General features: G+C 35.4%; 1 protein-coding gene across 8 annotated transcripts in view; it reads left to right on the top strand.

Moving 5' to 3' along the window:
* The window catches only part of QKI (QKI, KH domain containing RNA binding), a 137,128-nt gene that overhangs the window by 26,126 nt on the left and 83,328 nt on the right, over positions 1–27,674 (top strand). For all 8 annotated transcript variants that reach the window (XM_010214012.2, XM_010214228.2, XM_010214086.2 and 5 more), the window contains exon 2: positions 6,976–7,118. In XM_010214012.2, coding sequence (XP_010212314.1) covers positions 6,976–7,118 — 143 coding nt within the window. The remainder of the gene's footprint in view (positions 1–6,975; positions 7,119–27,674) is intronic.

The following is a 27,674-nucleotide window of genomic DNA, read 5'->3' as shown; positions in this document are numbered from 1 at the left end:
CTGTGAAATTCTTTGATAGTTTAAGTCTGAAACACCACTCTTTACAGGACTGTGGAGAAGTATTAATTAAAAGGCAAAGAATCTATAGAAATGTAAGAAATGTATGAGTTTCTAGGACCTTCTCTTACTGTGTTTAGCAGTAGGGTTTTTCTTCATTAGTTTTAAAAGAGATTTCTTTCAAAACATAATAGAAAGGCGCTAACCTGTTTTTCCCCTATTGCCTGGTTGCAGTGGTTGGGATCATTTTCTGTATAGAAAGGACTGCTGATTCTTTGGAAAATGTGATACTTTGTTTTTCTTTGAAAGTGGCGGTTTTATTTCATATCAAGACTTGAGGCCAATTTTAAGTAACTTGGAAAAGGGAAAATCTATTTACAGTTTTTGTTTTCTCCAACTCCTTCTCTTAGCAACATTCGCATATTTTACCAGTCTTCTCTAAAGCAGTCCACCTGAATGTGGGAAGAAAGATACAAGTCAATATGGGAACTTCCTTGGAATATACTATGGATAGAGTTCTTTTGGCTTTAAAATTGTGGAGGGGGTTCAGACAATGTTGTTAGTTTATGTTTATCTTTAAACCTTTTTGATAACCTATTCTGGGAATGGGGCCTCGATGTAAGTTCGATTGATTTGGATTCTCTGAAGTATTGATCTATGTCTGAATGTGTGTAATGTTCATTTGCCAGTTTGGGAATCAGAATGAATACAAAGAAATTAGAAAAAAAAAATCTGTGGCTCAAGAATGCCACTTAAATTCTGTTGATGGTCCAGCAACAAGTGTTGTATGCAGTAAAAATAGTTCATAAAATATTATTCTTTTCCCACACTTTTTGCTTCATGCAACATTAAAATTTAATCAGAAGGGACTTGAGTCAGTTATACCCCATCCCCCAGCCCAATGAATTTGTGAATTTGAGCCAAGCTGCTCAAGACTTCTTGGAGATCTTTCAGAGTTTCAGAGCTCGCTCCTTATTTTTTTTCTTCTCCCAGAAATTATTACGAGGAAATCAAAAGCATTATTTAAGCTTGTTTTTTAGTGTCGTGATCTGTAGTTGGAAAGAATGAGTGTTTTTTTCTTTTTTCTTTTTCTTTTTTTTTTTTTTTTGGTCGAACTACATAAAATTTTATGCTGTATGTAAAATTTTGGTGCCATTGATATTTCAAGCATAGCTTGATCTGTGTGAGGACAATCCTGGCATCCAGATACGTTGAAGATTTTTATCTATTTGAACATGCCTGGCTTTTCTCACCATACCTCCTAAAGTTTAATTAAACAAATTGCCTTTGCCTTTTTTTTTTTTTTTTCCCCTCCTCATAGAAGCTAGCTTATGATTGAGGATATTCAAGTGCATGGAGCTTTGCTATTAAGGGGAGGATGGTGGCTTGTGTTATAAGGAGGTTGATGTATTTTTCGTTCTGAATCTATTCTTGTTTGTGACTGTTGGGTTGTTCCAACCCTATGTTGCTTACTGTGTTACTGTGTGTTGTAATCCAGAATAACAGACTTGGATCTGCTATGACAGATAAATGGCTCTTCCTCAGTGTGAAGGGTTAAATGCTGCTCTTTAATGGCCTGTGCTGTATTAGCCCTCCAAAAAGGATCAAGGACTGAGCTGCATGAGTTTAGCTCTGGCTGTTTAAATTGTGATTGAGACAAACCATTAACCTCGAAAGATTGTTACAGCTTGAATGTCTTCAGATTCTTAGTTCTGATCTAAACTGCAATGAAGAATCCATTGATTTAGATGCAGTGTCCAAATTGTAAGCATTATGAAGAGATCCAGAAAATACATATCTGCAGACATGTCATCAATGTAACCAGTGTGCCCATCTTCAGATCTTATCTTAGAAATGTTTAGAGATTGAAAGAGCCATTGGTAGATCAAGGAAACATGTTGCTTGCAGAGTTTCCAGGGACACAGGAAGCAAAATCTTCTGGTTGAGAATACATTCCCATAGAGGACAATGTAACTTAATCTTGAGATGGAAGAAGATATCTCTATTGAAGCTCATTTGTCATCTTTTTGAGTTTATTCCTCCCCTTCTATGAGAAAAACAAGGTTGTCATTTATTGCTAAACTTAAGTCATCTATAAAATACAGACCAGGCTGTTGCTAAAGGCGAGTTGCATGGAGTTTGAACTTCTTATTTGTACACACTGCTGCTGCTAGGGATAGCAGAGGTGGGTACTTAACACTTTGTGAAAAGAGGCTTCGTACTAGGTATGCAGAGCGTGCAGCTGGAGGTTTGCTGAAGCTGCTGTGTGCTTTTCTCTTTTAGCCACATCAGCTATTATAATTAAGTATCTCTCTTTAGTAACTCTCTTTTAAAATCCCTGGAGTGTTAAAGAACATAATTACCACTGCAGTGTTAAGATAGATGTAAAGTGGTCGGAGCCATATTAGATGTTCACTTTGAAAGTAAAGCCTGCCTTATTTTTAAATCAGTTGGCTTCCCATGAGATACGAGTGTGGAAATGTTAGTAAAGAAACATGAATGTGGAGAAACTGAAGTCTTGCGCGTGAGCTCCAAAAGTTGTTTCATGGGACAAGGCAAAGAAGCTTTTGAGAAGGGAAGACAGAATATCTATAAATCATAGAGTTTAAGAAATGATGTGAAATAAATCTAAATAAAAAGCTGCTTACTTGAGTTGCTCTGTTTCTCCTTTGGTAAGTGGCTGAAATCATGAAAATTAAAAGGTATGCTTTGAGGTTCTGACATGCTCACTTCTCTACTATACCTATTTGAGTATTTCAAAACAAAGCAACACTGATGCTTGCCAGAGGGAACAATGAGTAGAGCTTTTGTATTTTTCTAATATGCTGTTGAATAGACTCTCTGAAATCTTCCTGTACTCTTGATATTGTAGAGAAGTCAAAAGTAGATGCTTCTGTAGATCCATGTAAATGCTTGAACTGATAGCAAAGTTACAAGATAGTCGAGCCTAGAAGCTTGAATTTGTCTTAATGAAGACCCTAGAAGGAAAGAGTACATAATAAAATAGTAATAATAATAATTAAAAAAAAACCAATACTTTTGTATGGACTTAAAGAAGTCTTTTGAGAGAAGAGATACAATCAAGTAAGAACAAGTGCATGAGAACTGCTGTTAGTCATAAAAGGAAAAATATCTTGAAGATGTGGAAGAAGTTTCAGTGGAATTTGGAAGGACTAGCAAGTGTAGGAATGGCTAAGTAACTTAGAGTTGAATATTTGTGAGACTGCTTGTGATAGGCTGGGCAAACAGGATGAGAAGGAAGATGGATTGTGCTTTGTCCATAGTTAAAGCTAATAGTATGGGCAGTTAAGGAAATCGGCAGGGACAAGAGCGAGTGCCAAAGCTTGAGGTTTTACATAATTATTTTATAGTTTTATAGTTTAAGCATTACTCCTTCTGTTCTTCTAAGTAGAAGATAAGTAAAGGAAGAAGCTCCTAGACTATATATTCTACAAAAGATTTTAAATACCAGATGAGCAATTGAAGAATAAATAGGAAAAATACCTTTTTTATTTCATCTATCACTTCTGTATCTTTCTTGTGAAATCTTCAGAAAAGTCTCTGTGCAGAGAGTAATAAAGTGTCAAGTGTCAAGAAGAAGCTATAGGAAGTACTTTAGGAGAAGTAAGTGATAATGCACATATTTGCAAGGAATTTAAATGAAAGTTTAAACAGATTTCTTTTTTCCTATGAAATCCAAGACATCTAGAGTTAGTGTTTATATAAGACTGATGCAATTTAAAATGAAACTCTTAATGCAACTCTTGTAGCTGCCAAATATAACTAAAAGTGACTATGCTTGAGGACTTCAGTAGACTACCTAGTTTATGTTTTGGTAGAATGTAAGTTAATGGAAAATCTAAAGTGAAAAGGAAATAAAGTCCTCCAAAAGATAATAATATTTGTTCAAAAAGATGTGCTAAGGAATTTCTTTAGATATTGAAGCCAGTATAAATGTTGCTTGCAGTTCAGAGGATTTGTGCTAGTTGCCAAAACAGTCAGCATGCATGGAAGAAAAGCAATGGGTTTTTTTGTTTGTTTGTTTTTGGATTATCATTACATGATGACCAAAATCTGTGTTCTTCATTCTAAGCAGGTGTTAATGCCTTGCTCTATATACGCTATATAGAGCATAATGCCTATGCTCTATAATGCATTGTTGTATAGCCTACATGACTGTGTATATCGGTTCCCAGCAGAGAAATAACTTCTTGAATATACAGAATAAGTTCATTAGACAGATTTAGAAGAACTCAGTTAAGATAAGTCTGTTCCATTTCAAAAAATTATTCATCAAATCTGAAGCCTCGTTATTCACCAGCTTTCATGTGATGGAATCTCTGCTATAAATCATTTTGCAGAAAAAAAAAACCCTGTGATTATGAAGCAGGAGAATCTTTTAATCTCTTGCTTGTTACTGGAGTTTAAGGTGACTTCTCATCTGCGTAACTTTGTGTGGTCAAATTAAAACATTTCTGTTTTGACTTTCATTTTAATTTTGCACATTTCCAAAGTAGTTCTAACAAGTCTAAATAAAAGACTAAATTGGTTTCTATTTTTAATTTACAGCCCATGCTCTCATAAAGTTTAAGTTGGTGCTTTGTTAATAAAGCCTGTGAAAATGGTAGAGTTCAGTTCGGAACTTTATAATAGGTTAATTTAAAGTAGTTTTTCATATATATTGGAATAAGTTGAGAGTTTTTTATGCTAACTTAGCGTTTTGTTGAACTTTTTAAAAAAAATTATAGTGGTAATTTAAATGCTTTCATTTTTAGGAATGAAATATAAGGTCTTGATATGGGTTTTGGTTAAAAAAGAGAAAACTGTCTGTTCTTGTTTTAGGTTGAAAATTATCTGGATTTGAATCATTTAATCTATATTTAATTACTGTGTTTATAACTGCTCTAAGCACTGGAGATGCATATGTGGAGATACGCGCATCCATATACATCTGTGGAGATGTGTAGTATCTCAAGATGTGTAATGCAGTGTAATTTGTAGAAACTGTGCTTACAAATCTGCTTATGGTATTCCCTGGTGATGCTGTGGATTTTTTTTTTATTAATTTACAATAAAATAATACGAAAACCTGTGAACTGGGTGAAAAGCTCTGTAAGTTGACAGTGTTGGGAAGAAGGGTTTTTTTTTTAAAAAAAAAAAAAAAAGAAAAAGAAAAGAAAAAATTTAAAAATGATAATTTAATGAGCCTTCACTTCACACACAAACACATGAAAGTCTATATAGTGATCTTGGTTTTAGATTGGATAAATCAGAAATCTGAAGGCTAAATGGTTCTTTAGATCCAGCCATATTTTCCTCCAAGTTGAGTAATTATGTAAAAGTTACTTTCACTAGTGTTTAATTATGGTTTTGTCATTTGTATGATTGATTTTCTTGTCTTGCATCAATATCTGTTCTTTAATTCCTCCTTACATGGTTAATTATTTGGTTACTCCAGACTTTTTGTAGATTGGTGCAAACAACTTTTACCTGCTTGTATGGGGGAAGGGAGGTGGTGGTGGGGGGGTTGACATGCAAAGAGAAGAGTGTGGCACTCCCATGTAATGTTGGAACCCCTGAAAAAATATCCAAGAAAATTCTAGGGATGGATGTGGAAAGGTGGAAGTGAACATTTTCCTTGCAGGTGCATTTGTGCTTTATTGTTGCAATTCTGTCCACATATTTAGTAGCAAGTGTAACTTTCGTCATTCTAATCTGAGACAACCACAGACACTTTCTAAGAACTGTTATGTCAGCTGGTTCAGTGAGTCTTGTCATCTCTGCAGCTCAAGGTGTTCAGAGAGGAAGCACCGATGCGCTCATTGCAATTTCACTGCTGGGCGCGACTTATCGGACCAGTGTAATGGAAAGAGAAGGGATGAAACAGAGCTGTATAGTTCATGCTTGTCCCTATTTCTTTATAAGCAGAACTTTGACAGATCAGTGATCTTGATCAGAACGGGACTACTGTCGTTCATAGCTGACTTTTTAGGGACTAGTAGACACAAGCTTATTAGTTTATCATACACTTTCATATGACTATTGCTGCAATTCATCTTCTTCAACGTAGTATCAGGTCTTGGCTGACAAATCTTAGTGTGCATTTTAGTTGTGTGTAGAGCTGGTTTGGTTTTCCTAGGACTTAGTCTACATGAGAGAGTTCAAGTATTGCAGTGATGCCAACTGCTTGTAGCCACTAACCCCTTCTAGAGCTGAGCTGATGCCTACCACGCATGTTTGTCATTGCTGTGTTTCTTGTTACAGTGGGCTTAAAATTACTGAGGTGTGTGTGCATATGTAAATATTTGTATATATCTGCATGCACACATTATAAAATATACGTACATGCTTACACATATAAAATTATTCAATAAAACTGCCTGAGTTCTCTGTCATGCTTGCGCTTTTTTCATTATCAGAGTAGAAATGGTCATTAAAACAATATTTACTATTTGTTACCCTGTGCAGTCAATAACTCCTCCTTTGAGCTGTCAGGTTTTTCATTGCTGAAAAATGCACCATTGCCTTTCCAGATGGTTGATCTTGTAGCTAGCAAATATGTGTGTGTATGTGTATACATATATACATTTTGTGTGTATTTATTTTTTTTAAATGTTAGGCACAGTTTTTTTTTCTTTTTAGCAACATTTTTGACCATTTGAAGAAGTTGCAGATAATATTTACTTGAATAGTGGATTTTCATAAACAGGATATATAAGCAGCAAATTTCAAGACCACTTATGAGGGTCTCACAATGTAATACACAGAATCACAGAGTGGTTGAGGTTGGAAGGGACCTCTAGAGATCATCTATTCCAACCCCCCTGCTCAATACAATTTTTGTTTTTATTACCATAATGCTCATGAAGAATGGAAGGAAATGGTGTTAAGATTTGGGAAATATTAGGAAGAGGTGACTGTCTCATAAGATTATAAACTGTTACCGTGTATATCTAATATGTTTTTTTTCCCCCACAGAAATTAGCAGAGTACGGAAAGACATGTACAACGACACGTTAAATGGTAGTACGGAGAAGAGAAGTGCAGAATTACCAGATGCTGTGGGACCTATTGTACAGTTACAAGAGAAACTATATGTGCCTGTAAAAGAATATCCAGATGTAAGTATCTCTTTAGTCCCTAAACGTTGCTTTCTGCCATTATGGTCTTCCCTCAATGTAATTTTCATGTGATGCTACCCTACCCTTGGATCACACTGAACTGCTTTTAACATGGCGGTGTGTTTAGGTAGCAATGTGTAATGTACCATGTGGTGGCTTGATATGTAGTACAGCAAAAGGTGAATGGGAGAAGTCCACATTAAATATCAAACTAGTATGGATTATGATATAAAAGACTTAAGATCGGAATTTCTGTTTAAAGTATATTTATCTTGCTCATGCATTGCTGTCAGTATTGAGTCACTGTGGAGAGAGTTTTATGGTGGAAGTAGTTATTAGGGCAGCATGCTTCCTAAAATGTGTGTGTCTAAGGGTCAGTAGCAGCATGCTTTGAGACTCTTCACTCTTAATTTTTTCAGCGTTGTCCATCTTATACCTTTGTAACTGCTTCTGTCCTGTGTAGGAATGTGCTATCGTGTGTGTGTGCGTGTGTGTTGTGATTTTTTTTTTTTCTTTCTCACTCTCAAGGTCCTTATTTCTTAATTACTCAATGAAGTGATAAAAGTACCTTTGTGCTAAATATGTGCCTGTGGCTTAGTTAATGACTTTCCAATAAAACAGCTTGGTGACTGAAGTCTTTGCTTTGCAACTGGACGAAGTGTTGTTTGTGGAGAGTTGCCTTAGTTATCAGTTGCAGCTTGTACAGAACTTGATACTCGATATAGTAGTATCGCTTAGTGTGAGGTAAGAGGGAGAAAAGGATTGGGTTTCATATAACTTACTGGTAAACTTTTCTTACAGAAAAGAATGGCTAGGTAGCTCAGCCCTAGGCTGCCAGCTGCGTATTAGATGTAGTGCAAATAAGCAGGGAAGAGTTTGTCTGTAGTTGCTGTTAAGGTAGTTGTCTGACTTAGGGTATAGCGTTTCTTGTATCTTGCTACTGCTAACTCTTTGTGTCTCCAGAAGAGGTCATTTAATTTGTTTTATTAAACACTTCCAAAATTCAGATGTTGGAGAGACTTGTGTTTGGTTACTTGTGACATAGGAGAAAAAGGTGGTCAGTTCTTAGGATACTGAGTAAAATGTTTTCTAGAAAATGTACAATTTCTATTACTGCTGCTTGGCCTGGCATTCTAGTGAATGTTTCACTGGTTTAACACATTTCTCTGATTGTCATTTCTGAGATTATTTTTTAGCCATCTTCTTTAAACATGAAAAATAATAAGATTGATAGGCAGTAATTAAGACTGACCCATCTGACCCATGTTTTAAATGCTTAGACAATCTGTGCTAGAGGAAAAAATGCTGCAAGTTTAATGCTTGTTTGGGTCATGGTGATATCAGACAGTAAAACTCCTCACTGTGATTATTAGGTGTTTTTAGCTACTTAGGTGCTACTTGCAGCTGTTAGGATATGAGTGTGTTTTCTGGGCAGATTTTGAGCATGCTGATACTTTGCAGTGCCAGCTTCTTGGGGACCAAGCCCTGTCTTGTCTGTATTGCTCAGCTACTCAGCGTGGTGCCTGCAGAGTCTAAATATAAATAAGTAGTTAGTAACTATAAAATGCCATAAGGTACAATAACAGTTGTGCTCCATTTTTATTTATTCCGTTTTTCACTAGTAAAGCTCATTGTTTCACTGACAGCAGGTGTAATCGCAGAACGTTACGGGAGCCCCTTGTATCTAAAAATGTCTAATTGTGATCAGATATACTGTAGGATGTGTACTCTGAAAATCAGAGTTTGTATCAAATAGATCAGGTTAAAACTCTGTCGCTGTCATATTCTTTTCTAAAAGGTAGTCTTTACTAAGACTGAGAGGTCTCAGAGCTGAGGCTAAACTTTGATATCAATTTAAGCAGTTCTTGGAATTTGCACCTACAAATGTTGGACCGAATAAATGTTCTTCTATTATAATCATGTCTTTATTAAGTGCCCTGTTAACGCTGATTAATGTGAAATTCTCTGTTGGAGTTCTTCTCTGCCTCCTCAGTAAAAGTATAAGAACTCAGTAATTATCACATCTTAAAGTAGCACATCCTTGGAGTATCTTGCAGCTCAAAGGCCAGCAGCGATAAACAGCTTATGCCGATTTTCTGACCATTTCAGTTAAAACTGTTTAATTAGTGCAACAGAATGATGAACACAGGGATTCATTTTACTGTGGGGAACTTGCTGACAAAATATTTAAATCCTTTTTCAATTTGGTAATATTGAAGTTTAATAGCATCCCTAATATGGATTAAGAGAGTGATAACATCCTCTTTATTTATTGTTCTGATTCTTTTATTTAGGTTCTTCAGTCTCTAGTGGCGAGCAGGCTTATGAAAGGAAGCTTAAAAAGCTGACTCTGTTTACCTTTGCAATAGGAAGGCAAAGAGGGAATATAACTCTTCTCTGTAAATAAACTTGGGCCAGGAAGTAACCATCAGGGTTGGGGGAATATGTGGTGAAAAGGTTAGCTACTGATGCAAGAACAAATGAGTGTGAAGCAACTGAAATAGTTTTTGTACTGATTTTCAGTCTGAATTAGATATTTCAGATAACATGCTAGTAGAAGGAGTAAAAATGAAGATAACTTTGAGTTGGAAGTTATATATTTATGAGGGGTTTTATGTGCTGTGTTTACACATGGTAGGAGAATGGCTGTGATGAGAAAGATCCCCTTTGTTTTCATATCAGTAAAATAGAGACCTATCTTAATGTATGACGCTTCTCTGGTTTTGCATGAAACTGTGTTATTTTTTTTTTTCTTGTGATATATTAGGTATGCTCCCATTATGGTCTACCTGTTTCATCATTTGAAAGATAAGGTTCTTTTGAGTTTTGATTCACAGTCGAGAACTTTTTTGGGTGGCATCTTGTTGAAAGGTGACATGAACGATGATTTGTTGGGAAATAAGCCTGTTTATTTGTCAGAGCATGCTTCATTCAGGAGACTAAAGGAAGGAAGAATCTAGAAAACATTGGATATAATCCTGTCCTTCAGTTACTGATAGTAATCTTGCAGGTTCAGCATCACATCAGCAGTGTTGGCAAACTTAGCCCATATCAAATCCTTGTGAAAGAATTATTTCCTCGCCATTGAATATGTTCAAGCTTTGAGGGCAATTAAGTTTTAAAAAAATATATCTAGTCATTTATTTTACTAACGCTCTGCTTTCGTTGTTTCTTTTGGATTTCTTGTCCTTGGCTTGTTTCAAAAATTATATTTTCTGGAGAAAGAGGGGGGGGGGAAAAAAAAAAGTTCCAGCTTGTAAGTGTAAAAGCTCTCTAATCTAACACCAACAGCTAATGCTGCTTGGGAGTCCTCTGTGCCCGTGAAGGAGGAAGGTGGTGGTGATGGGGAACCAAATGCTAGAGATGTTAGTCTAGAAAACTAGTCTAGACAGTTTGTAGGTGCCTGTATGTTCTTTTGTTTGTTTGCTTGCTTTTCTTCTGTAAGTGAAATAGCTAAGACTGTATTTAGAAGAAATGAATCCTGCTCAAAATGGCTTAGTTAATAAATTTGAGGTGGCAAAACTTGTATCCAGATGAACATTTTGGAAGAACAACTTAGGACCTACTAGTCCTGATCTGTCATGCCTGTTTCAGCTCATACAGTGCCGTTTCTAATGGCTGGTCTCTCACTGGCACATAAACATAGTAACTGTCACTGTAGTTAGGCTTTCAACAGGACATTTATTTGATCGAAGCTGTCATCTTAATTCCCTCTTGTGTTTGAATGCTTTAGCATTCTGTGTTTACAATTGGATGTGTCCTACAACTATAACTCTTCTGTCGTTTTGTCTCTGCTTCCTTTCATTGAAGTGTTTTCCCTCAATACTTCTACTTGAGTATTTTATGAAGTAGCTCTTGGAGGACTAAGAAACACTGGAAAGTTATGTGAAAATATTGTAGTTTAGGCCATAATGGAAAGCTGACGTGTTGTGGGACAGAGAAATTTGTGGAATGTGGATTTTGATTGTCAGTGTTTTTTTCAATCTGTTCTTTCAAATGTCTATCAAAGTAGAGAATGGTTTTATGCTGAGAGGAGAGAATGCTAGCAAAATTTGGTGAGTGTGTTGGCTATAGTTGCTTATTTATGCCTGATGAACTGCATGGCAGTTTTTTCTTTGCAAATTGGCATTTTGTGGCCTTTAACTAGGGTGTGGAATAGGGCAAGTGTGTAAGTAGACTACTAATGGCTAAAGCCATACAATGGCTACAGCCATACTTGTTAATAAAACATATTTTAATATCAGCACATGACATGTGGAATGGGATGCACATGCCATATTCCTATTAGCAAATTCTGTGACTTGTATTTGAATGTGTTAGTTTGTTTTCAGTGCAATAAGCAGCTTAAATAGCTTTGCCTCTATTTGCATCTATAAGATGCCTTTATTTTTCACTTTCAATTTTGAAGGTAGAGCTCTGTTTAAAACTTTTGTCTACTTGTAAATTCTTGTTTAGGCATGCGAATCTCCAGTAGAGGCACTTAATTGTGCTAAGCCAGGAACAGATCTTCTGTTTTCCTCAGAGAGACCAAGTTGACTCGTGAAGAATGAAGTTGAGAAGTACAGTATGCTTGTAGGCAGTAGGAACTGCAGCGAAAATTCTTCTCTTGGGAATACCAAGCTGGTTTTAACATTAAAAAAAAAAAAAAAAAAAAAAAAGGCGGGAGAAGAGGTCTTAGGAATTACTGTTTGTACAGTGAGATTCATGGAGTTGCTTTGCAGAAGTTGCTCAACACCTTTTTGTTAGAGAACAGCATGAGTTCCGTAGCTTCACCTGCAGAGGTCAGTGAGATGGTGAAATGCAAGTCCTGGTTAACGATGTTTGCTCAGTGTTTCACCAGGACAAGAAGGCACCGAGTCTGCGTCCTGCATCCTTTCTAGAAGCAATTCTGTGTGCCAGTTAAATATCAGTCTGGTATTTTCTTTGTATCCCTTCTTAAATCATGCAGTTTGGTTTAAAAAACAAAAACAAAAAAAACACCAGATTGTGTATCTTCAGTATTAAAAGGTCTGCTGGTGCTGTTAGAATAAGGCTTTCTACTAATAGTACACCTCAGTAAAAAGCCCTTTACCTTTTTAAAAAAAGCGCATGAACTACATTTCTTCTCATAGAGTTCTGACATATTTTTAGGTTTTGATGTTTCTGAACATCTTAACTCTCACTAATAAATGTTAAGGTGTGTATGACTTGTCAAGAAAAAGTCTTCTGTGTAATGTTACATTTATAGTATTCATCTCTTATTTGAATTTTATCCATAATTCAGGAGAGCAGGAGTGTTCCTTTCTGCACTTGCATCTTGTCAGATTGCTCTTTATTTATTCTTTCTCTGACATTCTTGAGGAGACTGTATGTAAATATCAGCTGAAGAAGTAAACTTCCTGATCAGATCTCTCCTCTTCTGTAATTGTTTTATAGCTTAGGAACTATATTTTATTACATTAATTGGATAGAATAATTGAATAGAATAAAAGACACATGCTGTCTCAATGTCAATAGATATTTATGTATAGGAGATTCTGAGTTCATCTAGGGTATGGATCTACTCAATTTATTCGGTTTGTTTCTACTATTTTCTAAAAAGACAGTTAGGAGAGAGTTTGGAGGTAGCTGTTTCTGAGCTTGTAAATGAATAATTTCCCTTTAAAGGAGCAGTTTAATGTAGTTGAGTTATTGTGGCAAAGATTTCCTTTTGAAATTAATCCTATTGGAAACTGAATGTGTATTTTTTTCACATTCATTGAGTACTTCAGGAAACATAATGTTGGTTTCACTAACGCTCTACTCCCTTTTTGCAGCTTACCTAATTTTGTTTTAATTGTCTGCTATTATTTAGTCTTGTGCTTTCTGCCCTGCAAAGAGGCCTCTTTCACCTGTCATAATTGCGTACCATCATCCACCTAAGCTTTAATTTTGTTTAGGTGGATAGATGCTTTTTCAAAGGGTCACCTGTTTCTTTGGAGTGCAGGTATAAACTTGACAAATGTACCTAGGTATGTGGTTTTTAAACACACTGACCTAAAAATTCAACTTTGTCCTCATTACAAACACTGGTATGTGCCAAGTCTAAGGATTCTGAGGGCTTGACCTTGCTGCCTGTGGTACTTGCACTGGTTGGTCTGGGGAGGTCAAGTAAGCTCTGATTGGAAGTAGCTTTAAATATGCAGCAGTTCCTCACTTTATTTATTTTCTCTCGTGCCCAATCCAGATGGTGCTGAACAACTGAACAAAGCATTAAGTGGGTTCTGTTGCAAATGTAATACAGGGAGTAGTGTAAGTGAGACACTGTTCTGTTGTGAATGTGTCTTTAAGTACAGGTGACGATGTGTTTATTACTCAGATCAGCATGTTAAACTTTTGGTTATAGAGTTTATCCTAACTCAGTTTGACTTAACTGTATTTAATTACTATTCTTTTAAAATTACTCTCATGCAACACAAATACTAAAGTAGTGTTTCTTGAACTTTGATCTGCTCGGATCTTTAAAGTTAACTAGTCAGGCCCAAGTATACCTTCTTTGCTTTTTCTTTCGCACCCTCACGCTCTCATGCTCTCTCTTTTTCTTTTTCTTTCCACAATTACAAGTGCTTCTTGTCCTCGAGATCATGTAGTTTGTAAACAGGGGACTGAGAGCCTTTCCAGAGGATTTCCATTTCTTTAGGGAAACTGAAAAATGAGTTGGAAAAGTTGAAAGACTGACCTGGCTTTATAATACAAACAGTGCAGAAAGAACTTTAGAATATGGAGATACCTGTTATGAGCTTGAGATTCTAAAGCACCTTTAGGATTACCTTTGTGGTAACTGTCTTGAGGCTTTTTTTTTCTCCCCCTATGACTAACATGTTCCAAAGCTCTTTTGTTGTAATGAATTTGAGGTGTTTTTTGTCTCCAGTGGTGAACTGCAAGGATTGGTCATCATGGAACTGCTAATTGCGGTAATGCCCTTATTCTTAAAAGCTTGTGGAAAAGCCAAGAGATGCTCAAATGGGAAGCCCAAATGTACTGATATCATTGTAGTGCTGTGAAGTATCAGTAGTGCTGATTCCTTGGTAGTACCGTGGATATTTGGGATAATAGTTTCAGTATGATTTGATAGGCAAGGATGCTGTTGTAATTGTGGTACAAATCTTAACATGCTGCTCTGTGTTGCTTTACGCTGACCAAAGTACACCAAGGTGTGACTCAGTTGCATGAAGCTAATGTGAGTGTTGAGTATGAAATAGAGTGTATGTGTAGTGAGATTTGTGCCCTTGGAATGCTCCTGATCAGTTTGGATTTCCAAGATGTTTTGATTTGTTTTCCGTTTTGTCTCTCTGGTCTTTTACCTATTACCTTCTTGAAGATAGAACAAAGAGTTAAGTTTAGTAATGTAAAAGATTTAAACAGAAGTAATTTTAAAATCTTTAATTCTACAGATCACATTACAGTATTGTTACAGATACTGTAATGTGTGTGTACAGGTAAAAGGAGTAAGAATTGTCTAGTATTTATTCGGTTGTTATTATAGAATATAGTTAAGGAGTATCCAGCTAATTTGGAGGATTTACGTAGCCGCATGAATGGAAAGCATATTTATGGTTAGGAAGGTTAAATACCTTCATTTGTCTGTCACTTTAGAAACTCTGTTTTTAGCATCTGTTAAAATAGAATGACCTTTTAGGCACTGAAATTGTAAAATGTTAATACCTTTATAAAGAGGGGTGATTTTTTTATTTTTTAATGCCTTGGTTGAATATGGAAGCTTTCATCTTAAGTGCTGCTAGTAATGTGTTAGTTCTTCTGTGTCTTGATTATGGACTGGGTTTCTCTTCTGTTTGGTGCTTAACCATTTTATGATTATCAGAAACCACTATTTTGAAGGAAAAAAACCATTAAGTACTATTTATATAAATACAACATGTAAGGGCTTTTGGTTAGAAGGGATTTAATTTCTTTGCTTCCTCCTACCTTTAGAGATGTTTAACAAATTCATTTTTAGAACTTAGAGTTATAAACTATTGAATAATTTAGCATAAAAGTCCTGCCTGAAAGTTACGCAGAACTTTACATCTGTAATATTCCAGTAACAGATATGACCAAATGAAGTGACTGCAGAGCACCTCTCCTCCAACATAAGTATAATCTCAGAACCTGTTTCTGACGGGTCCTGACCTGTTTCTGACCTGTTTCCGACAGTCGGCTGTTTGTTTTGAGGGAAGGAAAAGTGACTGCATTTCTCTGATAATTTTAGAAAGAAGGGAAAAGGAATGATATCCCCTAAGCATGCAGATTTCTGCAAATTGTTTGTAACAGCAGTATCACGATCTGCAGTGGTGCTCTGATTTAAACACATCTTTCTCAATCCTAATTACTGAGAATTGGAAGTAGTCTGCAGCAAAACTGCCAACTTTCAGTGCCTTGGGTAATGTCACATGTAGTAGCATCTAATTAAAAGGTATTATTGTGGCAAGTAGTTGTTAGACTGTATATCCCGAGGATCTTTTATTACTGGAGTATGTGTTTAATGAGGTAAAGTGTGATGCTTGGATGACAGTACTGGAACCTACAATAAGGTTTTGGAGCCCGATTTACATATCATATAACCTGTTAGATCTCTAGATAAACGTTAAGATTCCCAGGTGCAGCACAGAATTGGACAAATATTACCCCTACTGTTACTAGTATCTTGTCACTGTTGTGAACACCTCATCTGGGTGAACAGGTTAAAATATTATTTACTATCTCACTTAAACATGCCTACTTTTGTAGTTTGTTCATAGGATCTGGTTTCCCGAAAGAGTTTCTGTTAACAAATCTTTCAATTACCCTTTAAAGGTTTTTATGACCACTTAAAGGAGGAGACTACCAAAAAGTGCTGTTGGCCTTTAAATCATTGCAAATGGGCCTCTAAAGATAACGGACTCCTATTTTAAAACCATGAAATTGTTAATTTGTCTATCTTTGCAGCTTTCTCACTTATGTTGATAATTCTAGGCAATTTAAAATCCAATTATTTCCAAAATATGACAGTAATTAGATTAGTGTTTTTACATGAACAGATCATGTAGCGTAAAATTCTTTTTGAGGGATATTATTTTATATAAATTTGAAGTAATAAATGAAATTGAAACTACCCTGCTAAGATTTTTGTAGTGGTGTGAAGAAAAGGGTTAACCTTTAAGACAATTTTAAGTGGCGAGCAAATGTAATTTTATAGTCTAATGTACAGTTTGCATTAATATTTATAGAAACATTGAGAAAACAAAGATCAAGTAAATAATGCAAATAGATGCAATATGAACAGGGAAGTTAGGTGTGTGCGTTCTCGCACACGTTTGTAACGTCTCTTATGAACATATGTATTCTGGTTATGACTAAGGAACTTATTACAAATACTCGGTGAAAAGAAAAACACAAGATGTAGTGTGACTTGCTCAGAATTCGTTCTGTCCCGTGTTGCAAAATTCGTCTTTCTGCGCATTTTGTCTCCTTTTAATCTGTTTGTATACCCTTATCTTTTGAGGCTGTCTCTCTCTCTCTTTTTTTTTTTTTTTTTTTTTGGTCACCTCCCTCCCCCGATAGTTCTGAAAGTAACCAATTAGTTCAGGGCAGAAAAAAAAAAAATCAAAACAGCTTATCCTTCAACCCTTGTGAAACTAGTCGTGGGTTTACTTAGCTTAAGATGTGCCCAGTATTTATCCTTTTTCAAATTAAATAAAGCTGTGATAAGGAAGTGAGTCACTGAAGACAGTTGAATTGTTTTTCAGAAGGCCTAGTGAGAGAGCTTCTATACTAATCTGCTTGTAACACAACTGCGCTTTGAGAGATGTATGGTTATCTGAGTGCAGTAATGAACTCAATAGTATTAGGTGGAAGATATTTTAATGGTTTTCTATTTGGAAACATGCTATGGGGAAGTCTTCTCACAGAACTTTACAGACTAAAAAAATTATTTCAAATTGGATATATTGCTTAAATCCCAAATGCTATATTTTTGCTTTAATTTTTAGTCATTTGGACAAAGTTATTTGTTTGTATTGAGACAGAGAAAGACTGGTAACCTGAAGTGACAACTTCAGTGGATAGAAAAACTAAGAGAAGAAAATCCTCCTCTATTTCTGTCTATTCTGTTGTCTTCAATCATTTCAGTCAGTGTAGGTATATTCTTACTTTGAAAATAAGAACATTCGTTTAAATATTTAAATGCTCCCTCAATAGTTAAATACTCTGTCAGAATGTGAAGTCTTCGTAATGGTGGTCTTGAGATGTGGTTTGCAGTCCACCCGCCTTCGTTAGAGAGAAGTCTCTGTTCTTGTTTAGACCTAACCAAGGAAATTGGTCAGTTTCTTTGAGAAACTTATAATGGAATGAATACTGAAAGTTGCTTTCTTGACCATTAGCCTCTTTGTGGTTCCTAGTACTGTGAGGGTTTCTGTCTAACGAGGTGATGACAGCATCATGCTAATTAAACGCACTTAAATAAATTGCTTTTTCACTGGAGAACTGAGGTTAATATCTACATGAACAACTATAGATTTCCTAAACAATGAAAATGAGACCAGGAGTTGAAGAAAAAAAATCTTTTTTTTTTTTTTCCTCCAGCCCAAATACCTTTGACAAGGCATGTTTTTTGTCTCTGGTAACTGATAAGGTCTTTCCTTTGTTGCTGTGTGTTCCTATATCTCCCAACTGCTGATCCAGTCAACAGCATTGTCAGCGTGGTGAGGAATGTCAGGAGACTGAGGCAGAAAGGACATTAAGTGGCTGACACTGAGTGATGGCAATAAATGGGATGGGAGCTAAATATATAGGTTTGTGACATTCTAGCAGCTGGCTTAAGCACTGTTGGTTCTGCTGCTTGGGTGCCCTAGCCTTAAAAAGGCAGAGAATGCATCGGAGCACTGGGAAGCAGGGAAACAGCTGGTGGCTTATCACTCAGGCTAATGACAGGGAAGGTTAAAGAGTTGGGAAGGACGAGCTTGGAAAGACAGTGCTTTTATCAGTTACACATTCTTAATTTTATATAAATAGGACATGAGGTGAGTCTAAAACTTTGCTGTTTTCCGTTGCTCCCTCAGTGGAGAGAAAACAAAACAGAGAAACCTTGCCACCCAAAGAAAGTTGTTTTAAAGGAGTTGCAATATGTTGCTTGTGATTCAAGGAGTTTTTAAAAGATAATGTTCTTTTGATGTTTTCTTGCTCTTCAATGTGACTTTGGAAGCGTTTTGGTACTCGATTAGGTATCTTGAAGTTTAATACACAATATTAAGAAGTGTTCTTCTAACAGAAGAAAAGAAACGCTCTCAAATGATGAGATCGATATAATTCTTAGCCCTCCTTTATTAATCGGTGTCATAATAGGGTATTAATCAGTATCATGATAGGGTGCATTATTTTTTATGCTTTTTCAAAATAAAGGACAAAGTTTCAAGAAATTGGTGTTGAGTTGCGTTAAAACCTTCTTATTCGAAATATAATGGTAACTATACTGATTTTACATGCAGCAAGTGCTCTTAGTATCAGAAGATTAAAATTGCTTGGTATATGTTGCTCCTATTGCTGCTTGCATTTCTATTCTTTTTTTTCAAGAATTTGTTTAGTTCTTGAATCCACAGTTGACCTGCCAGCTGATCCAAAGCGAGGTGAAGAGCACGGCCTCGTTTACTGCCTCCTCCACTGGTGAACAAGGATAGAACTCTCTCTTCCCCTCTTTCCTGTCCGACGTGTGTGTCTGCAGTGACGAGGCCCACAACAGTTTTCTTCTGGGTGCATCAGGTGAAAGTGAGTGGTCTATAGCTCTTCCAGCAAGAAGAAGCTATAGAGTAACAAGGCAGAAACTGTTCTCCATCTTAAATACTTTTCATGGAACAGGCTCTTCTCTAAAGCTTTCCAGGCCATCACTTGTTCTTAAGTGTGGGCAGGCTCCTTGTCATGCAGCGTTCATCTGCTGCTATGGAGCCAAGAGATGAGGAAGCCCCAGGACCTCTTCTTCTAGGAAGAACAGACATTTCTCCTTTCAGTCCTTTTTAGTCTAGAGTTTTTGTACAGGGAGGTTTAGTTGAGTAGCAGCTTTTTAGAAAACCAGAACAATAACAGATGAGTTACCTTAATGTTAAGACCTGTTTTTCACAATAGAAACAGCTGCTTCTAGTCGTGATTGTAACACCAGAGGGTTTCCCTGCCATTTTAAGATAGTCTTGTACTAACTTCCTCTCTTAATAGGTGTTTGTTCCCTTTACAACAGGGATTACTAAGTAGTGATTTGAAAATTCAGATTGACCTTATATAGCCAGATAAAACACCAGATATGTTTTTCAGACCTTGAATAAAAGAGATTAGGGAGATATTTTGAGTCTTTTTCCTCTGGGAATTTATGTGTTGCATTTAGTCAGATTTACTTTTTTCATATATGTCTGTATAAAGGGATTTGTGGATATGGAGCTATACAGTCTTTAGAAAATCTTCTCTTGCATTAGTACATGATACTATTTGTGATGGGCTCATTACCGTTTAAATTAATGCAATGGTGCTTTTGATCTCGGTTTTAAAATTTCTTTATTTTTTTAGGTCAATACAAATACCACCTAGCCAGTAACATAATGAAAAAATGCTTGTGGATTTCTGAATTGTCAGATTAATTTATTCTAAATGCACTATTTCAACAGTAACTTGGAGTATAATAAAGTGTAAAAACAAATCTTACCATATTTGTTATATGCTTTTACAAAACAAAAAGTGCATCTTGCTCTGTTAGTTTGAAAGCAATGGCTTTCTAACTTGCATGTGAATTATCCAATGCCAAAATTATACAGTCAAATGATAGAACTGTAATTTTGATGCAGAAAAATACAAAAATTGTGAAGAACAACCCCTTATGTATAATCCTATGCCTTAAATCCTTAGTAGTCCCTTAATTTTAAATTAATAATTATGCAAAATTTCTTGGCATCGATGATTAAATCTTGGGTTATTTTTTAGAAAACAATTGAATATCAAAAAATATTAAAATACTAGTCATGTAGGTTTTAGATTATTGGTTAGTTTAATGCTTCGTTAGAAAAGCCTTAAAATCAGCAATGAAATTAAAAAAAAAAATCTTTTCCACTTATATTCTGGCAAAGCAATGCCTTGTAGTTAACGATATCTTTGTTCACACATAGAAACTTTTTTCTTTCTTTTTTTTAATCTCCTTTCCCCTTCCTTACCTGAGCAACCTATGCATTCATTGCACTGCAAAAAAAAAAAGATACTTCTACCCAGAAGATACTGAGTAGAAACCCAGAAGAATGGGAAATAAGTTTTCAGAGAAGTCTATCATGTATTTTTGTTGTTATTGTTGTTGAAAATGTGAATTTAAAATGATGTTGGTATGCTAGATGACAAAATGCATTTTTTGAAGATAGACTTGTGTGTGTGTGTGCAGGAATTACAATATTTTAAATACTCACAATTTTTATTGGATCCTGACAAATACCTTGATCAAACAACACAAAAAATTCTGGCTGCTCTAAGTCATTTTAATGCATTTATTTAACTAGGATTAGCTGAGGCTTTCCCTTGTACATTAGAAGTGCTAAAAATAGATTTATATAAAAGTGTCATTTTGAAATGTTTCTGGCTATTATGATAACATTTTAATAAAAAAAGCACATCTGATGAGTTTATTCGATAGCTTGCTCAGAGTTTCTCTTCAAAATGAAAGTTAAGATTTCAGAGAAAAATTTCTTTATACTATAGCGTGTATACATAACTGCCAACCAACTGCCTTTGGCTCTAGCATTTTTTTTTATTTAAAAAAAAATAAAACTTTTGTATTAATATTATTAAACTGACCTGGAAAGCTAGTCTGATTTTTATAGATCTGATTCTCTGTATTTACATGGGGTTTGTAAAGCTGCCTGTCAGTTAAACAAGCTCTCAAAGCTCTCGGCACAGAGGTTATTAGAGGTGAATAATATGGATTTAAAGGATTTAGCTATTCATTGTAAATCTCTGCTATACTTTAAAGTGCATTTTTATTTTTTACTTTTTTAAGAAAGCATATTAAGCATTAGGATGCCTTCTGAATATAGTCCGTATTTTATTAAAATTGCATGGATAATCTGGTTTGTCTGGATAACAGCTTCAGTGATCAGAAAAAGATTCAGAGCTTTTGGAATGATCGCCGGTGGATGCTAGTCCACTCAGGCAGAAATGAATGTAAATCTGGTAATTGGGAGGTCAGATCTAGCAGGAAAATTAACCTTATAGGATGCTGGCTTTTTTTTTAATGCATTACTTTTTTTTTTTTTTTTTTTTTTTGAGCTAGTTCTATTTTCCTATGTTGCTCTGCTGTCTTGATTCTTTAAACAGGTTATACTGCTTAATAAAAAAGATTATTTTAGCAAGGAATATATTTGTCACCCAATTAAAAGTGTAAATAGTCTCAGTTTTCTATCTAGACAGAAGCATGGTTTGTTTTGACATATTTTCTCCTACTTTTCTGAATGTAATTTGAGATAGATTTCATTATTATTATTATTTTGTTACATGGCATGTTGAAAATAGAGATTTTTCTATTTGATTTTTCATATCTATATATATATATATTTAATTACTGCCCTGCATAGTTTTTGGTTTTGACTATAAATAGATTCCATAAATTTTGATAATGCGTTGATTTTAAAAGTAGCAAATTGCATGTCATAAAAGAAAGAGTCATAAGAAAACTTCTTATTGTAATTGAAATAGGAAATACCCAGATCTAGTTTGCAGTTGCTCTTCCATGCTAAGTGTAAGCTTGTTAATCTTCCATGGAGTAGCAGGAATATAGGCACTAACAAAAAGTACTATTTGATTGGGTAGGACTTAGGATTACTTTTGGAAGATGTAATGTTTTCTTATATCGTTATTGTAATTAGTAGAATTTTAATGATGCCTACAAGATGTTTTTTAGAAAAATGAAAATCTGTGTTTAGTATAAAAACCCTTACGAGTACTTATTCCACTGCCTGCTTTAATATGTTACTCAGAGAACTTGACTAGTGCAAAGCAGTAATAAAATTTTGAGTGGACTAATGTGTTCATTGTAGTAACCTATCCCAGAAGCCATGCACACAGCTGTTAATGATTTCCAAGAGGAAGGGCTGCAATTTTCAAATCTCTTAGGAAGAATGAGGTGTTACTGTGCATCATGTTATGTTTATAGCCTTATGATTAAAAGTTTGAAAGAAAAGATGACAAATTGAATTTTGTAAGTGTGCATTTGACATTGCTTACCAATAGACTGTGCAGTCTCAACATCACCAAGGTCTTTCTAAGTAAGCTACAGATAGTAAATATTGTCTTCAGCTTTGTCCTGCCAACTGGGTTGTACCATGCGGAGGCTCATTCAAGAGGCTTTAACTGTGAGTGGAACATTCCTGTGCATGTCTGAATTGCACTGGTGTCACTTTCCTTAGCTCCCTAGGTGACACGAACTGAGGTTTAAGCAACACAGGTGTCTTCTGCAATATAAATACCTTGGTACTCAGAACTGGTATTTAAGCTGTCTGCTCAGTACCCCCTGGCTGGTGTAGTGTGCTCGAGAGATTGGCCTTCTGAATGAGAGACAAAAATGCTGCTCTTACAGATGTCTCTTCCATAGTCCTTTGGATGCTGATGCTTTTGTGCGATGCATCACAGACTTCAAAAGCACTGGGTGCTTCCTCTGGCCTCATGCTACATATGTTTTAGTAATGCATTTTAATATTTCTCATATCCTTTGGCTTTTGCATTCACAAATGTTTTACTTGTAGAAGTTTTTGAACTTGACTTTGAACTTGTCTCACCCCAAAATATCTATCAGATCTTGCCTATAACAAGGTGAATTACAATAATTACTATCTGGCTTTGATGTTGTAAAATGATTGTGATAATTGCACTAACTCCCTCCCACTTTATCCCCCTCCAAAAAAAAAAAGAAATTAAAGTATATCATTACCGAAATACTAAAGAAGGAACAAGTTTTAATAAATAGCTAAAGTATATTAGACAGAACACTTGCCTGTTTACTGCATTAAGAAAATCACTTTTGTTGTCTTTGTTTATCAGTGATAAAGTTTTTGCTGTTTTCTCTCTGACAACTCATTTTCAGATAATTTGAACTATTTCAAGCATATTTTTTGTGCTGCAACCACTCCTTTATTAAATGTAGGGGATTAAATTTCTCATGCTTGAAGTAATCACAAAGGTGTTTGACTTGGTGTTAGGATGTTGGTTTTATTTATTGCCTAACCTTTGGTTAGATTCTAAAGTACCTACTTGTGAATGTGACAGATGATCACTTTTTGAAGCCTGATAGGCCACGTTTTGTTCCCCAGTAACTTGAATGATTTTAATTTAAATACTTTTTTTTTTTTTGCATTAAAGTATTTCATGAAATAAGCTTTTTAAGAGCTGCATTATCTGCCTATGTTTCTTAGGCGCAGTGTTGTCCCTAAATCAGGGTCTATCAGCAAGTATTTCTAATTTCTTGTTAAGGTAATCATTTATACGCTTCAATTCTTCTTGTTTAGCTCAGATTGTAGTATAGGAACGGTGTGTATCAGATAGACCCGCTTGTATCTGTTGGGTATAGCTGACATAAGCAGATTATACATGTTGTGCTGCTTATTCACGACATATGTACTTAGGGTGTGGATTGGTTATTTCACTTAAAAAACATGCTGTATAAAGGCATGGCGTGAATGTTTCTCAGGCGTTGCTGTCTGCGCCTTGACTTTTGATTGCGAGCAGGACTTACTGGAAGAGACTTTGCTGGTGACAGCAGTGAAGTTGTTTCTTAATCTTACAACTATGGTGGCTTGCATAGTAAAAATTTAATTTCTATATGTGGTTACTAATATCTGTGTTTACTGTTTTGGCAGTGATAGCACCATCTGTTTTTTCAGCCTCCTCCCTCTATAAATTCTCATCAGCTGTGCAGAAGAGACTGGAATATATTTTTTTAATGCCCAAAATACATGCTAATGCAGTTTTATTTCTGAAACCTACCTTTCCTACTTAATTTGCTACATGTGAGCGAGTGACAGAGATGTGCGTGTAAACTACTCATTCTTTATTTTCAGTGAATCTACTGTGGAGCCATTAAATAAGCTGTGTATATGATACACTTTTATTTAGTAGCATTTTCACTGTTGCTTTTCTTGAACGCAAGTGTGTAGCTAATATGATGCATAGTGTTGAATTACTGGAAATATAAAATAATGCATCAAATATATTAGGGATTTTCTATCTAGAAGAAAAGTGGCTATTTCTTTAAATTACAACATATTAAAAAAAAACTACCACTAGCTCTTGTATTGCATGAGACACTAGCCAGTATTTGAACAAAATATCTCCACTGACTAAAAGGCTTGTAATGTATGCTGAAAGGCTGTGTTTCTCTAAAAAAAAACCCTATTGGTATCTTGATATTGGTGGCAAAAATTATTCATGGTAATTATGAATTAATAAGATTTTTTTAGATGTGTTATTTTTATTGAAAGTAAGTGTGCGTGTGTGTGTGTATATGTGCACATACATAATACTGTATAATGAACATTGCCATTGCTGCTACTGTAAATAGTGTTGTGATAAAATTGTAGTCATTGCACAGATTTGCTTATGTTAACTAATGTAAGAAAAAAATGTTACTAAAAAGCATTTTCAGTGTAAGGTGGACTAAATTGTCCATTTTTAAAATTATTTTTACTTCTCTAAACTGCTGAGGATTCAATTTCTGATGCTAAAAGCAATCTTGAAGTTATCTGTAGTGTTATGCTGGAGGCTTTTGCTTTATTAAACACTAAAATACGTAACAAAAAGGCTGATATTAACTTCTCAGAATTTAATATGAGGTAGTTTGTTTTTCAGTACCTCAGCTGGTTTTATTCTTAAGTCATATGACATTATTGTATTCTTTTTGTGAAAGCAAGTATTGATATTTTTTGTGATTATCTAAAACTAACGTGAAGAGTAATAAGTGCAGAAATATTTATTGAGAAAGAGGTATGCTAGGAGTACCATAAATAAATGTGCCCTTGAAAACAAGAGAAGAAAGACTCCCAAACCTGCTAGTTGTGGTGGGCTCAGAATATCATCTTCTGACTAGTACAAAGACCTCTTTCTTCCATTTATAGTATTTCATCAGCATAATGTTGCCTATATCTTCTACTGCAGTGTTTGAGATTTAGATGTTTTACACATAAAGCTGTTTCAGTTAAATACACAAATATGTGCTTTTCTTCATATGTGAAAATAAATAGTCCAGAATACTTCAATTTTATCAATACTTGGGAATAACACTCAGGTTGTTCATGAAAATGTGCTCACATTTAGCAGATAATACCTTGAGTATCATACATGCTCATCACACCTTCTTTTCCAATCTTGCTGCTGTTCACCTTCTGTTTTTTAATTATTTCATTGCTGTGTTTAGCATTTTAACCTAAAACACTTGGTTACAGTAATTGGGAACATTTGGGAGATTAAGTGGTCTCCCAAATGTTCTTAAATTGGGGCTCTATCATCAAGACATGAAAGACTTCCTCCTTACTACCAGCATTGCTGCTTACTCATGGTGAAATTGCCAGATGTTCTCAATTACAACATCGCCCAGTTTCTTGCTTTTCAAATTTGCCATATTTTCATCACTGTAAAATGTAAGGTCTTGGTCTTCTGCTTTGTTTATTTTGAGGGAGGAAGAGAAAGAAGGTTTCAGAGAATGAGATGAGCAGGAAATGTAGCAGTCTTTTTAAATTTTTATTTTCAAAGTATGCTTGCCCCTTTTGGGCAAGTTGTAGTTAATTCCTAGTTTTGTGCATAATCTGAAGAATGACTTGGGTATGGGAAGGGTGCATGTAGAATCATAGAATCATAGAATGCTTAGGGTTGGAAGGGACCTCTAGAGATCATCTAGTCCAACCCCCCTGCTCCAGCAGGGACACCTAGAGCACGTGGCACAGGACTGCGTCCAAGCGGGTTTTGAAGATCTCCAGAGAAGGAGACTCCACAACCTCTCTGGGCAGCCTGTTCCAGTGCTCTGTCACCCTCACTGTTAAGAAATTTTTCCTTAAGTTCCTATGGAATTTTTGATGTTTCAGTTTCCGGCCATTTCCTCTAGTCCTATCAGTGGCCACCACTGAAAAGAGACCATCCCCGTCCTCTGCACTCCCTCCCTTGAGGTATTTATATACACTGAGGTAGCTTTTTCTCCTGAGGAAAATGTCTTTAAAGCTGGCAGAATTATGTCTAGCAGTTGACTGGACGGGAGAAGAAAAAGATCGTAACTGAACAAAAAATGTGATTAAGGAGAGGGGTAAGCTACTTTTTACTGATACAGAAAATCTGAAGTTCTTGTTACCTCTTCTGCTTTCAATAAATCAGTAACTTAGGAATATAAAAGTTGCAATCTTGAAACAGTAAAGAGAATTCAGGATGGAATAACTATAGTGAAACTGATTTCTACAGGAAAATAAGAAAACACCTAATGTCTAATATGGCATATGGTTAGAAATCCAAATACACTGCAACAGTATATTTTCCTCTGATGTATCCTTTGTGGATTGTTATAAAAGGAAAGGGATGTGTGTATATAAAATAAGATGTGGGAATTCTGCAAGGTTTCCTTTAAAAAAAAAAAGTTCTGTATTAATTTTAAAGACTTTTTTTAAAATAATTTTGATGTATTTATATATTATTATTTCTTAAAGTATTTTGAGTTAAAGCCCAGAGAGAGCATCTTTTATTTTTGCTGCCATGAAGAACTACTGACATCTTCCTAATATTTTATTTTTTGTAATGTTTACTCTGCGAATAAAACTGCATCCTCAAATATGCATTATGTCTGAGGAAGGTGCAAGCTTTCTGAGGCTCTTCTCAATTTGTTTGAAGTTGAAATAGCTTTCTAGGAATAGTTTATTTGGGTTTCTTTCCAATGATTAGTAACTAGCTCTTCAAATTTGATGTATCCCTGGAATATTTGCTAGTAGGAGGATAGAATGAATTAGTTTTTAATAGAATAAGATAACTTCTAACCTGTGTTCATGCTCTCTGTTTTGCTAGGGTTGTATATTTGAATCAAATTAGATTTTTTTTAAAGTTTATCAATAAAGGTGAAGAAAAAAGAAACTTGTTGGATAAATTACGCTTTCCTATATTTCATTTTGGGTTTCAAGAGAAAGCACAAAATACAATAGGAACAATAAGAGTGTGAAACATCACTACTGACTTTTCTCTAGTCCCTCATGATTTTAAATTGAATGCAATTTCTTCAGTGCAGTGTTTCCCATACACATATCTAAACAAAACAATTAGACCTCTCTGCAAGCTACTATAAAAAGTCAGTAACTTTGAGTCTTTAGCATAGTTCTTTTTTTCTTTCTTCTCTGTATTTGGGCTGTAGGGGCTGGTGTGGTGTAGAAAGACTGTATATTGCCTGGTCTGCTTGGCAGCTAACAGCTGTCAGCAGTGGAAATGCAAGCTGTTTTTATCAGGGGATTTCTGACATGAAGGATGCGTTGGGCAAGATAGAAATTTCAGCTTTTAGGAGTGTCAGTGGGGAATGGGATGCACGAAGAT

This window comes from Tinamus guttatus, unplaced genomic scaffold (assembly GCF_059628265.1).
Source record: "Tinamus guttatus ecotype Peru unplaced genomic scaffold, ASM5962826v1 Tinamus_guttatus_pri_ptg000473l, whole genome shotgun sequence".
Taxonomy (NCBI): domain Eukaryota; kingdom Metazoa; phylum Chordata; class Aves; order Tinamiformes; family Tinamidae; genus Tinamus; species Tinamus guttatus.
This window is presented reverse-complemented; position numbering and strand designations above follow the sequence as displayed.